Genomic DNA, 14440 nt, shown 5'->3' with positions numbered 1-14440 from the left:
TATCCTATCTCAAAAAATTTGAATATTCTGGGAATCTTAATCTTAAACTGTAAGCCATAATCGGCAATATTAAAATAATAAAAGGCTTGCAATATTTCAGTTTTGTAATGAATCCAGAATGTATGACATTTGTTTTTTTTAATTTAATTACAGAAAATAAAGAACTTTATCATAATATTCTAATTTTCTGAGACAGTCCTGTATACAAATATGACCCACCAAGTCACCTCATTCCAACTGTGAAATATGAGACATCAACACTCCTATTTCTAAATCTACTTTAAATAAACAAAGACATAGAAGAGAGGAAAAAGTCTGAAAGATTATTCCAAGCTGAAAACTATTTTAAACACATTTCAGACAGTTTTTGAAAAGAAAAATTCAGAAATCAGCACTGTTGAAAAGTTTATTAGTTTGTATATCAATGTTTTTTGTTTTGCAATGTGATTTTTAAAATGTCACATGTAAACAGCAACAGGCATTAATGCATAAGTACTAGAGGAACAAGTACTGCATTATAATCAACAACCGCTTAAGCAACAAGTTATGAGCAGTATTTGTACAAACACTACTGATATAAGGCTTGTACATGAACTGACGAAGTTGGACAGAAACTACTGAATCTAAGAGCACAAGTGAGATTAGATAGATTCTGGTAATCTAGGAATAAATGTGCGTGTATGCCAAATAAATAATTGATAATTATAAAATAACAGGTTTTATTTTCCATCTGTCTAGGATTTTGAATCACTGTGCCCTCTGCTACATTTGTAATTATGAAACATTTTGCAAAAATGTCATCTTTCCAATCAAATCCACAGCAATTTTACATTTGCGGTATAAATAGAACAACATTGCAAATAAACAGGGAATGTAAGAGGAAGTTTAACTTATAGCTGCTCATGTTGTGGCTGGATCCTTGTTTCTTGTTTAAGCTACTGGTATTCCTCCACCGCAGCCTGAGGACTGGTTTCACTGGTACAAATAAAATTACACGAATCCTCATCGTGTGAGGAAAACCTCAAAACCAACACTGCTTTCCAGTTTTGGTAGTGAAAGGCAGTAGACTTGATAATGCATGAGAGGTGTATTCTTTCAGAAAACAAAAACAACGTGACCTCGTGTCAAAAGGCGAAGGGGTAAGTTTGTCTGGCTCCAAACATCTCGATCTTTGATGTGAAATGACGGTTGGTGAAATGATAGCGAGGGGATTATCTGCAGTTCAGCAGTTTCCTGTCCCTGTTGAGGAGGCTGCTGCTGTCGAGTTCATGCTGCTGTTCTGGCCCTTCCCTTTGTGCCGCTGGCCGCCCCTTCTCCTTCCACCACCTCCAGACTTTGGCTGCAAAAGGACAGACGGTGCAAAGTCTGGATTAGCTGTTGCAAAACAAGACATTCACATTTCATTTTTCTAAAAGCTATATTTAAAACTGTAAACTAGTTGAACCTTATTTTTTTGCCATACCAGGCTTTTGACTTTACCATCTATTTTGGTCTCCACACTTCAGTTCTTATGTTTCATCAACACGTTTTACCTTGTTCTCTTTGTTGCCCTCTTTTATTTGAGGGTCATCATCACCCTCTCCCTTTGGAAGCCAGCCACGCAAGCAAAGCAGACACAAAAGATCAAGGAGGAATGTGATGTGACAGAGTTGGGGAGGAGGATAAATCGAGACAAGAAAAGAGTGCAGAGGTTGATAAATAGGATGTTGAATGTGAAGAAAATAAAAGGACACAGAAGTTAAGGAATCAGGAATGTCAGGACAAGTATTCAAAGAGAGAAGAGAAATTCCAACAAACTCTTAACACGTCTACTTGACGCATGTGGCGTATTTTATTATACAATGTTAATATGTTTGAACATCTTTCACTGACTCACCGGTTGTGACGCGTTTGGGCCCAGGGGCTGTGCTATCGTAGCTCCATCGTCACCAGTTACCACGGTACCATCTTCTTTTCGGAGTGGCGTCTTCTTTGTGGACTGCATTTTGATTTGAGGGGGTTTTGAGTTTGATGGCATATTATTGGTGGACTGCAACAGCTGGAAGGAAGGTGAGTCAATACGTGAGGAGTAAACTCTTGTGTATTGAGAATAAACCTCTCAGACCACATTAGGAGCCGTATTACTTTTAAACATAATGGGCCGAATCCAGAGGTGGACAGAGTACTCGACCCCAGTACTTGAGTAAGAATACAAATACTACTGGTCAAAATTTACTCCGTTACAAGTAAAAGTAGAAAAGTACTTGCTTTTAAAGGTACTTAAGTATCCAAAAGTAAATGCTTTTAAATTTACTTTAAGTAAAAGTAAGGGTAAGAGTAAATTTCTTATTTTCCACATCAGTAAATTACTATATTTTTTAATTTTAATTTAATTAAATTTTTTTATTTTGTCTGTGGTTTTTCTGTGCCCTCGTTTTTTACTCGGTCGAACTCAAACATTGAGTTAAGATACGGCCAAGGATTTTGTGAAAGTCCCTGCTCCGAGTCCGGCTCATTATCAGACTTAGACGATTCAGCGGATTGTCTTTCTTCTCCTGACGCAGGCGTAGCCATTGTTGCGGCTCTGTCTTGACAAACGCAGGCTACTTTGGCGGTATCATTTTGAGGAGGCTTGACGTATTTCCGCTTTACGTACATCCCAGTGGAGAGCGAGCACTGATAGGTCTCCTCCTTTGACAAAAACAGCTTGTGTCCAATAGGATTTTAGGGAAGAAGAAAAAGAGCAGACCTGAAAGTAACAAGTACTCTTCAGCCTTCCTAGAAATTTACTCGAGTAAAAGTAAAAATATTTGTCTTGGAAATGTATTCAAGTAAGAGTAATAAGTACCAAAGAAATCTAATACTCAAGTAAAGTACAAATCCTCTGGATATGTACTTAAGTACAGTACTCAAGTAAATTTACTCCGTTACTGTCCACCACTGGTCGAATCATTAAAATCCCAACGAACAATGTGTTCACCTTAGTGATTGTCCCCACAGCCTTGGTGCGGCCCTCTCTGAACACCAGCCTCTGTTCGCAGTGCAGGTACTCGGGGGTTTTGATGAAGCGGAAGTGGACGGAAGCTTTGTCGCCTGTTCGTAAGCAGTCTCTGTTCATGGACAGGATGGTGGCTGTCTGCCGTATACTGCCACAGTGGACTGGTTGTAAAATGAGGGAGAGAATTTGCAAAAAGTGGAAGATGAGTTAATGCATATTGTTTTTCTAACAGTGGGCAACCAAAGAGGTGAATAACTTGTCGGGTGTCAGAGACAGTTCTGTAAATCTATTTAGCAAAATCGTGGTTACTGTTACTCACCCATTGCCTGGTATCTGGGAGATATCGTAGTGGGATGATGCAGCACAAGGATCTCTGCCTCAAACTCCCAAGTTGCCTGGGGGTTTAACTTAGGGGATACCATCACCATGCCTTTTCTTATGGATGAGCGCTTGATCTTTAGGAAGACAGAACAAAGATAAGAGGTTATGGAAGGATAGACTGTGCAGCCTCACTGCTGAGCCGGGCTTTTGGCTTTTGTTGCAGATAACAGTCTGAATAGTCCTTTTCAATTCCACTGTTATCCTGCAACCCAAATGCCTTTGATCCAAGAGGCATTGAAGCCATCTATGGACGAGATTAAAATAAGTTTTTCTTAATTTTTTTTTGTTTAAAGCAAAGTTTTAAGTGGCATTTCAGAAGTCAGCTCCATATGCACAATGACACAGAGCTGGGATAATAATATTTCCCACATCACCCCAAATGTTTCTGATTTGTTATTGTACAATCCAGATTGTTTTCTTTTCAGACCTTGCAGAATGAGTAATGCAGTATTCTTCGATTCTAGTTAAAGCTGGGATAAAAACATGCAGTGCAGCGGCCCTGAGGACCAGACATGGGGATCATGAGTATTGTAATGAGTAGCCTAACAGCCTAAAGACTGTCAAGCCTTTGCAAATCCAACCATTTCCACTAGAACAGGGGTCGGCAACACAAAATGTTGAAAGAGCCATATTGGACCAAAAACACAAAAAACAAATATGTCTGGAGCCGCAAAAAAAATGAAAAGTCTTAGAATGAAGGTACAACACATGCTGCATGTTTCTATATTAGTTATAACTAGGGGAAGATTTTTTTTTCATTATGCACTTCGAGAAAGTCGAAATGTCGAGAAAAAATTTGAAATGTCGAGAAAAAAGTCGAAATGTCGAGAAGAAATTCAAAATTACGAGAAAAAGTCGAAATGTCGAGAAAAAAGTCGAAATTACGAGAAAAAGTCGAAATGTCGAGATTAAAAAGGAAAGGAAAAGGGGAGAAAAAAGAGAAAAAAGGAAAAAAAGGAGAAAAAAGAGGAAAAGAAGAAAAAAAGACAAAAAAAAAGGTCAAACATTTTTGAAAAAGCTCCAGGAGCCACTAGGGCGGCGCTAAACAGCCGCATGCGGCTCTAGAGCCGCGGGTTGCCGAGCCCTGCACTAGAAGATACTTTAGGTAAGGTTTCCCTTCCTACCTTTTTGAGTGCAAACGAGGCAGTCTGTCCACCTCTAACCTCCTTCACAGGCATCCTCTTGCGGTGGATTGATTTAACAGCAATGGGAATGAAGCTCCCAAGAGGATCTGGCCCCAGCAGCATGGTATCGTTCAGACGTATGAGCCCACGTAAAGTGGTCCCCGATACCACCGTTCCCACTCCCTGAGACACGGATAGAATGTCACCAGTAGTTTGCTAAGCATTTTGAAGGTGAGATTTTTTTTCACAGCCAAGTACATGATATGAGTCTTTCAGTGCTCAGTACCGGTACAGAGTAGGTATCATCTATCTGAAACTCTGCAGGCTGGTCATCTCTGTAGGATGTCCTGGAGGAGAGCAGGTTCAGAAACATTTTCAGCAGGTCCATGTTCTCTCCGGTGACATTAGAAATCTGAAAGATGGGGCACATCCTGAAACAACAACAACAACAACAAAAGAACAGGTTACACATAAGTATTTAAACTCTAGCTGCACACATGGCCTGGATAAACTCAGCACCTCTCTGAGCTGAAGTTTGAAGCTGCAACTATGACATCATCCTTGTTTTGGACCAGAACTGGGATCTTCCTGCAACCGGGGGATTTCAGTAACCTCTGAAGGAGCTTCAAAGTTTCTGTTAAGAGAAGCAAGATCACTTGAATGCACCAAATGTGAGTGAGTCAGTGGTCGTCCTTGTAATATTAGATATTAGTAACAAAGAAATTAACTTAAAGTCCTTTGTATATTGTTTAAAATGTAAAAAGTGTTTTAAAAAAAATGATAATGGGAGAAAACTGACCTTGCAAGATGTTGGCTGGACACATGTCTATCTTTGTTACTACAACAAACACCGGCACATTCAGAGCTAAAGCCAGACCCAGGTGTTCTTTGGTCATCCCCACTATACCCGCATTACTGCCAACCTAGAAAGGCAGGGAAAGACAAAACTATATCTATATATATCCATTACAAAGTTGACTTCTTTTATGTGGAAATCTACTGTGTCTAAGCCAATATTAAGTAATAAAACAAGTGTGTGTTAAATTCAGAGCTCATCACTGTAATCCCTGAAATGTTTCATTAATACAGACTGCAACATATAATAATAGTTTTCTATGAGGGACACAAATTTCCACCGCTTACCAACAACCATAGCCCCTCCCCCTTACTAACCATGAGCATACAGAAGTCGGGAAGGTGTCCAGTCATCCCAAACACTGTGGTCTTCAGGTACTTCTCATGGCCAGCCAGGTCTATGAAGGTAATGACTTTCGAGGACTTCTCACAGATTTTGGTCCAGTCCAAGCTTCCTCCGTGACTGTCTGGTTTGTTCACCACCTGTACACAGACATGCATGTATCATAAACCATATCTAGATAGCATATAAACATAGGATAGCAAGTAAAACCATACACTTCAACTACTAAACAGAACTAGACGATGGACGTAGACAAAATTACACTTGGGCACCATCCTCATGTCACGTAAAAAGGAGTTTATCTTAACATCCTGAACCCTGTATGACAGATGTATCACATTCCACATTTACTGGCACCGTCTTTCTTCATCTGAATGCTACACATTAGAATTAACTGGCCTTTTTCCTCCTCTTATAGAACTACACCTGATTTTTTTTTTTATGGCAATCCATCGTACAGCGCAATTATGAATCATGGGAACCAACATCAAAACCATTTATCCTTTTAGTTGTACTGTTCTTACTAACATGATAACTGGAAGGCGACTGCTTTCTGCCACCTGGCTAGCGCTCACCTGTCCTTCCTGGTCGAACCCCAGGATGTCGTTGCCCACGCTGCTGGTCCTGCCACTCTCCATCTCGTGTTTGTGCCTGAAAAGCTTCTGGCGGGCAAAGCCCCTGCCATTATCCAGCTCCCCATGTGTCAACACTCCAAGCAAAGTACTCTTACCGGCATCAACATTGCCCACCACGGCAACCCTGAGGGACAGAAGAGTATCAAAATATAATTTGAACAGCATTATTTTCGATGATTAAAAAGCAAAAAAAAGAAAAAGAGTTGCACTCTTTTTTGTTGTTGTTCCAATTCAATTCCAATATATATACGCTGTTAACCAATACGGATAAAAACTTAAAAGGGTTGAATTTTATTTTGTTTTTTTTTTTAAGTGGTGTTATCCTTCCAATATGACATCAGTGAATTACAGAATCAATCCAAATCACAAAGAGAAATCCACTTCTGGGCTGTAACTGCGATGGCCTGGCTACTAACCTGACTTCCAAAAAATCCAGTTCGCCCACACGTCTCCGGATCAGATAGTCCCGCACCAACCCGGCAGCCTCGTTGCGGTCTCGTAGAGGTATAAGGTCAGCGTCCAGCTGCTCACACATGGAGTGAACAGTTGCTACAGACGCCTCCATATCGTTCTCATTTAGACCCCAGTCACCACCATCTAGCGAGATTTTACAGAGCGAATAGAGCGATTAAAAAGAAGAAAATCATCTACACCTTACTGTTTCTTTAGACTTTATAGAGGGAATGTTTGTTTCTCACCAGAGCCCATCCCAACCACATATATGGTCTCTCCACAGCCCTCCTCCATTCTGTCCCGAAGCTGCCGAAGTAAAGAGTCGTACTGCTCTCCATTGGGGCTCACAAGTGCCAGCTTTTGGAATCCAGAGAGAAGGAAAATAAAGAAAGGGAAAACATTTTACTTTTGAAAATAATGATACCGGTAATAAAAAAATATAACAAATGTCAATGTATCAGATTTGGTTGCCCTCTATATAATATCAGTGAACCAGAGTTTTATTAATGCCCAACTTTTTATTTTTTTTTACAGACAGGATTCATATTCCAGATATCAGCAAGAGAGAAAATATGAAGGGAATGGTGTGTTCAAAAGCTGTTCTTTGCATTTTCATACACAGATGGTTGTTTTCCCACGAGATATGGTAATGTTACTTATTACCAAGTACCATTATTCCAACTGATATGGACCCAAAACCCTCCAGTGCAACAGGAGTATCACAGTAAACATGGCATTGAGCTGTATATTACCGGGTAATTTCAATTTCATGGATTTGACATATTAATATCACAACTAATGTCATCAATATTAACAATCTGTAGATTACTATTACTAGTAAAATGAGACCAAAACATGGTTCTTGCCACCAAATTTACTACATGCTGTGAAAGTATGTTATTTCATTGAAACTAAAAGGAACAAAAAGCCTTTAATTTTTCCATGCAGGTCATTATAAAAAGAAGAAAATAATCATGATCCTTGAATGAAGCTGTGAATTTGGTTATTTTGATATCAAGATTATGAATGCACATGTGTCCTCGGTTTATAATTGTGTTGTAACAATAACATTACTCTGATGTAAATTCAAAGCACTTCAGAAACACAAAAATTCAGTGTCATTGTGTAACAATGCACCTATAATACATCTATATATTGTATTCTATTCTATTCTATAAACGGTAATGTCATTAAAAGCATCTAGGTAAGTATAAAACCATAGGGTTATTGATAAAGTTATAGAATATCAGAAAACTGATATAGCACGTGAACAAACTGATTAAACTGACAGGAGCCAATGGTCAACAGAGTACTGCCATCTGATGCAACTCTTTGCAATTTGTTTATGGAACATAAAACACCCTTACAAAGTGTAATTTGACTCTTCCAGGAAGTAAGCTGATTGTTCTCTGTCTCTTGCATGCAAATACCATGGGTTACATCAGGTTAAAACTGTTGCTTTAATGATTTAATGATTCTTGATGCTTAACAAAACTTTTTGAATATTTCGCAAGAGGCAAACAGCCTGATGATGCTGGTATACTGAAAACATTCAATTGTTCTGTTTTATCAGTATGTATGCTATATATATGTATATGTATAAATATATAAATAAAAATATATATACACACACGTACACATACATACACATAATACATATACATATATATATATATATATATATGTATATATACACATATATATATATACATATATATACATATATATATATATATATATATATATATATATATATATATATATATATATATATATATATATATATATATATATATATATATATATATAAGTGGTGGGGGAAAAAAATGGATATTGCAATATATTGTTGCGCTCTCTGTCGCAATAAATAAACGATAAACTGACGGAAATAAGGATATTTTATTACAACACACATAACGGATTTACGCGGTTGTCACCGCACTATTGTTCATGCACATTAATTCGTCCAGCTGTAGTGTTTACATTTACAAGCCTAGGAGGCAGTGAGGCTCTATACAAATGTACTTTCTTTGCACATTGTATGAAGTTTTGGCATTGAATAAATAAATAACTACAGACGTTTTCCTTTTTATGTGTATTTTTCACATATATCGTGATATATCGTTGATGATATTTTTTACAATATATCAAATATCGTAGATATCGTGTATCGTGATATTATCGTTATTGTGGGCCATATCGCCACAGTATTGAATTGTGAGTTACCCATATCGTCCCCACCCCTAATATATATATATATATATATATATATATATATATATATATATATATATATATATATATATATATATATATAAGGTTATAAAACTGTGACAAGTCTGAAATATTCCAGGTTTGCAGGGTGTGTTCTGGTTGCCATTCCCCCAGATATGTATATTATTATTATATTATTATTATTATTGTATGTGGTAGTGTGGAGCAGCAGCTGCTGCAAAGGTCCTGTCTGTGCAGCTGATGTCAGCTGGCGCTAGCGTTAGCCACAGAAAGGCTAACTATTCCATTAAACGCCAGTAAAAGCAGTCCCGAGCGGTGTGAAACACTGTGGTACAAATGTGACTCATTACTTGCACCGTGCATCAGCGTGCAGTGTCGCACAATCAGACCCCAGCCTCAGAGAAACGCACACATATGCTCATTCATTCATCGCAGGGCCTGGCCCGCTACCTTGCTGGTGAAGTCGATGGCTCGATCCTCGGACTCGCCGTTGAGCGCGTCCCCGTCCTCGCAGCTCTCATCCCCGCTGTCCTCCCCGCAGCCGCCCCGCTCCGGGGCGAACATGCTGGCCGGGACCAGCGCGTCAGCGAGGGGCGCGCAGCCCGGGCTCAGGCCGGGCTCCTGTGCCGCTGCCGGGGATGCCATCGCCGCTCCAACTTTGTACTAGATTGCAGGACGTGTAAATTGTTGTGATAACGACCTGCAAACAAACACGCAGAGGCGCGAACCGCGAGCTCGACACGTTTACGGTTGTTGTCAACTAATACCGCTTCTTCTTCTTCTTCTCTTAGTTTTATTGGCGGTTGGCAAACAGCTTTCGGGTGCATTACCGCCACCCACTGATCTGGAATATGGACTAGGTATCTAACCGATCTCTAAAAATGAATGTATGTCAAACACTACAAACCAAACAAAATAATAAATAAATAAATAAATAAATCAAAACAAACAAAACAAACAAACAAAACAAAACAACCAAATTCACTTAAATCAAATAACCCGGCCTTATATCCTATTCATTAATCTAGTTGATTTTAAAAAATGTATTAGCTTTTTCCAGCACTCATCACCTGAAGATTTCCGTAATATATTTATGATATTGACTTCCCCTAGCTTTCTTATTTCCTGCTTTAACACATCTCTCTCTGTTATATATTTGTTGCAGTCTAATAGAACATGGTCCACTGTTTCCTCCTCTCCACAATGTTCACACTTTCCTGTATTATGTTTTTTAATTAAAAATAGAGATCTATTCAGCCCAGTATGCCCATTCCTCAATCTTGTCATTACTCTTTCCTCGGTCCTGTTCCGCCCGCCTGATCCTGCATTCCCAACTAATGGTTTATTCTTAAAAAGATACCGCCCTTTACTTTCTTTGTTCCACTCATTTTGCCACTTTTTCCTGATTTGTCTCTTTATCACCCCTTTGACTTCTGATTTGCTGATGTTCACATGGAGTTGATGTTCACTCCTCAAAGCCCCTTTGGCTGCTCCATCTGCCCTCTCATTCCCTTCAATCCCGATGTGTGCAGGAACCCACACAAAAATGACGGACAATTGCATATGCTTAAATCTAAATAATTGCATCATTATTTCAAATAATAGGTCTTCTCTGCATGTGGTGTTGCAATACAATAAGCTCTTTAATGCTGCTGCTGAATCTGATAGTATAACCACTCTTTCTGGCCTGCTGTCCTCTACCCACTGCAATGCAATTATTATAGCCATCATTTCGCTTGTAAACACTGATAATTCATCCGATAGTCTCTTCCTGCATACGATGTTCACTTCAGGGATGACTACTGCTGCTGCTGTTCTGCCTGTCTCTGGATCTTTTGAACCATCTGTGTATATATGTAAATGACCATAGTAATTCCTTCTAATGTATGAATTTACACTGTTACTATTTCTCTCTTGTTCTTTTCCCCAGTCCAGGAGGCTCAGATCTACCTCTGCCTGTGGCAGTAGCCAAGGTGGAACAGCCGGCAACACAACAGTTGGCGAAAAACTCAACTCCAGTATTCCCATCTCCCTTGCTCTCCTCTCAACCACCCATCCAAAGCTCTTCATTTGCTTTTTCCCGTGTTCCCAGCATGGCTCAGTTGTACTTATTGTCGGATGATTATTGTGACCTTGCAAATTTGCCCAGTATGTCATCATGAGTTGCTGTCTTCTAAATTCCAGTGGCATCTCCCCCATTTCCACCTGCAATGCAGGTACAGATGTAGTTTTGAAAGCCCCACAACATAACCTCAGTGCTTGAGCCTGAATCCTGTCCAACCTCCCCAACAAAGATTTACATGCCGACCCATATGCAACACACCCATAGTCCAGTACTGATCTTATTAAACCTGTATATATAGCTTTCAAAGAAGACCTGTCAGCTCCCCACTCTGTACCCATTAAACACCTCATGACATTTATAACCTTTTTACATTTCTCACCAATTTTATCAATATGTACTTTCCAGGTGAGCCTTGAATCAAACCATATTCCCAGTAATTTGAATGATTCCACCCTTTTCAGCTCCTTGCCATACAGATATAGTTTGACTTCTGATCCAATTTTCTTCCTTGTAAAGAAAAGGGTGTTTGTTTTCTCTACGGAAAATTTAAATCCCCATTTCAATGACCACTGCTCCACTCTTTTAATTGTTTCCTGTAACTGTTTGACTACATATTTCACATTTCTTCCTGTATTCCATATTGCTCCATCATCAGCAAACAGAGATTTCCCTATAGTTTGTCCAATATCTTCATATACATCATCAATCATTATTGAAAATAACAAGGGACTTATTATGCTTCCTTGCGGTGTTCCGTTATCCACACCATACCTTGCTGAAAATGTTTTCCCCACCCTCACCTCTATAGAACGTTCATACAAAAATTCCTTCACCCATCTGAACATTTTACCTGTTATACCTAAACTTTTCATTTTAATCAATAAACCTTCTTTCCACAATAAATCATATGCTTTTTCTACATCAAAAAATACTGCTACCACCACCTCCTTATTGACTTGTGCCTTCCTCACCTCTGTTTCTAGACATAGTATTGGATCCATTGTTCCCCTTCCTTTTCTAAACCCACTTTGATGTTGTGATCTAAGATTTCTTATTTCCAAATAATATGTTAGCCTTTCAGTGATCATACGCTCCATGACTTTACACATATGAGACGTCAATGCGATTGGTCTATAGTTGCTTGGATTAGTAGGATCTTTTCCTGGTTTCCTGATTGGTACTATGACTGCATGTTTCCAACTTTGTGGTAATTTCCCTTCCTGCCAAATTTTGTTGTAAAAGTGTAATATGACCTCTAATGAATTATCAGACAGATGTCTCAACATGATATAGCATATCTGATCTTTTCCCGGAGCAGTTAGTCCTGCTTTACCTAGCGCCCTTTTCATTTCTTCTAATGTGAAGGGGGTGTTAATTACATCATCCTTCTCTTCCTCTCTTTCCAGCAACTCTTTATTTCTTTCACTTGTTTCCTGTCTTCCTTTTCTCCCCTCTTCAGACATATTTCCAGAGCTATGTACCTCAACCAAAGCCTTTCCTAACATATCTGCTTTTTCTTGATCTTCAATAGCCAGGACCCCACCACTTTCCAAAACTGGGTACCCCCATTCACGTCTTACTCCCCCCATTTTCTTAATCATTCCCCAAACTTGGCTAATTGGTGTGGTTCTCCCTATTGAATCACAAAATGTTCTCCAGTACTTCCTTTTAGCCTCTTTAATAGTCTTTCTCACCACTGCTTGCATTCTTTTATATTGTATGAAATTTTGAAAATTATGAGTATTCTTTAATACCTTAAAAGCCTTATTACGTTTCTTTATTACCATCCTACATTCCTCATTCCACCATGGAACCAACTTCCGCCTTTTTGTTCCAGCTTTTCTTACAATTGTCTGCCTGGCAGCCCCAATTATAGCATCTCTTACACTTTCATTCAATATTTCTATATCCTGTTCTCTATCTATATTCCTGAAACTTGATTCACTTATCTCTCTGAATTTATCCCACTGGGCCTTTCCAAACCTCCACCTTTCTAATGCATCTTCTAAACCCAGCCTACTTTCATTACCTATTTTACACAAAATTGGGTAATGATCACTTCCAACTGTTGTCTTCTTCATCACCTCCCACAAACAAATACCTGCCAAGGACTGTGATACTAGTGTTAAGTCTAAACTTGACTCTTTTCCTGAACTACAATCAATCCGTGTGAAACTCCCATCATTTAAACATACAAGTCCCAAAGAATCCATCAAATCCTCCACTATCAAACCATTCCTATCATTTCTGTCCCCTCCCCAAAGTGTACTGTGGGCATTGAAATCACCACACCAAATGACCCTCCTCTTATCTACTCCCTTTATTGCCTCCAGTGTTTCCAATTCCATCCTCTGACATGGATTATAGAAATTCACTATAACCAAACTCCCATCTCCTACCCAAACCTCAACCACTACATACTCCAGATCTTTCCCTTTTTCTAGTTCTCTATATGAAACACCTTGCCTAATAAAGGTAGCACATCCTCCCCCATTACTCTCTTCTCTATCCCTTCTTATACACACATATCCTTGAATCACAAAATCTAAATTAGGTTTCAGCCATGTCTCTTCTACACATATTATATCTGGTTTACTTTTTAAAGCCTCAAGAAATCCTTTAAATTCTTGTCCATTCGCCAGCAGACTTCTTGCATTCCACTGAAGAAGTAACATAATTAATTTTAATCCAGCGAACATAATTCTTTGTCCAACTGTCCCTGTCTTTTAAGCTCTTCTTGAACATTCAACCCAGATACTCCATGAATATTTAAATATCTTGCTGCACTCTTTACGATGATCTCAATCTTCTCAGATCTCCCTTTTGCTTGGAATGTGCAGTTAATTACTTCAGCCATGAAATACACAAAATTCTCCTTATTTACCAGCAATACGTTTTCATCTTCCATCTGACTGTTTCTCACATTTCGTTCAGTTGGCATTTCCTTCTCTGTTGTTTCTTTTTCTCTCCTCTCCACTCTGTGCTCCCTCTGAACCACCTTCACTGCTTCTGCATAAGATAGATCACTGTTCACTCTTAGCTTCTGCACTTCCACTGCCTTCTTTCTCTCTTCACAACCCCCATAGGCCACACTATGTGCACCTCCACAATTGACACATTTCAGCTGTGCCCCAACCTCGCATTTCCCGTATTCATGATCCCCTCCACACTTTCCACACTTTTGTTTACCTCTGCACCCTGCTGCAATGTGTCCATATTTCTGGCATTTGAAACACCTCAAAGGTGGCGGGACATAAGCCCTAACATTGTAACTTATGTATCCCACAGTCACTTTATCTGGCAGCACTTTGTCTTGAAAATCCAGCAAGACTGACAAACTATCCAGTCTCTCTCCTCCCCTTCTTGTTTGCA

General features: G+C 39.1%; 1 protein-coding gene across 2 annotated transcripts; it reads right to left on the bottom strand.

Annotated features, from left to right (window-relative positions):
• Positions 1–397: 397 nt before the first annotated feature.
• On the bottom strand, positions 398–9768 carry gtpbp1 (GTP binding protein 1). Of its 2 annotated transcripts, XM_061711823.1 has the most exons (14): positions 9454–9768; positions 7014–7125; positions 6732–6912; positions 6256–6439; positions 5656–5820; positions 5282–5405; positions 5002–5116; positions 4769–4913; positions 4483–4665; positions 3297–3432; positions 2960–3138; positions 1877–2038; positions 1533–1583; positions 398–1339 (listed from the first exon to the last, which is right to left on the bottom strand). In XM_061711823.1, the coding sequence occupies exons 1-14, from the start codon at positions 9646–9648 to the stop codon at positions 1223–1225; spliced, it is 2049 nt and encodes a 682-aa protein (XP_061567807.1). In that variant the 5' UTR covers positions 9649–9768; the 3' UTR covers positions 398–1222. The 2 variants fall into 2 exon arrangements, with proteins under 2 accessions (XP_061567807.1, XP_061567808.1); XM_061711824.1 differs by lacking the exon at positions 1533–1583.
• Between the last annotated feature and the right edge of the window lie 4672 nt (positions 9769–14440).

Source organism: Cololabis saira, chromosome 21, assembly GCF_033807715.1.
Source record: "Cololabis saira isolate AMF1-May2022 chromosome 21, fColSai1.1, whole genome shotgun sequence".
NCBI lineage: Eukaryota > Metazoa > Chordata > Actinopteri > Beloniformes > Belonidae > Cololabis > Cololabis saira.
Note: the sequence above shows the minus strand (reverse complement) of the source record. Positions and strands in the feature narration are given on the sequence as shown.

Excerpts from the sequence above, each read along its gene's own strand:
- gtpbp1 (XM_061711823.1), bottom strand. The coding sequence starts at position 9,648 with ATGGCATCCCCGGCAGCGGCACAGGAGCCCGGCCTGAGCCCGGGCTGC. Across the intron at positions 5,117-5,281 it reads TCCAGCCAACATCTTGCAAG|AAACTTTGAAGCTCCTTCAG; the intron begins GTCAGTTTTCTC and ends TTCTCTTAACAG. Across the intron at positions 2,039-2,959 it reads CTGTGGGGACAATCACTAAG|CTGTTGCAGTCCACCAATAA; the intron begins GTGAACACATTG and ends CCTTCCTTCCAG.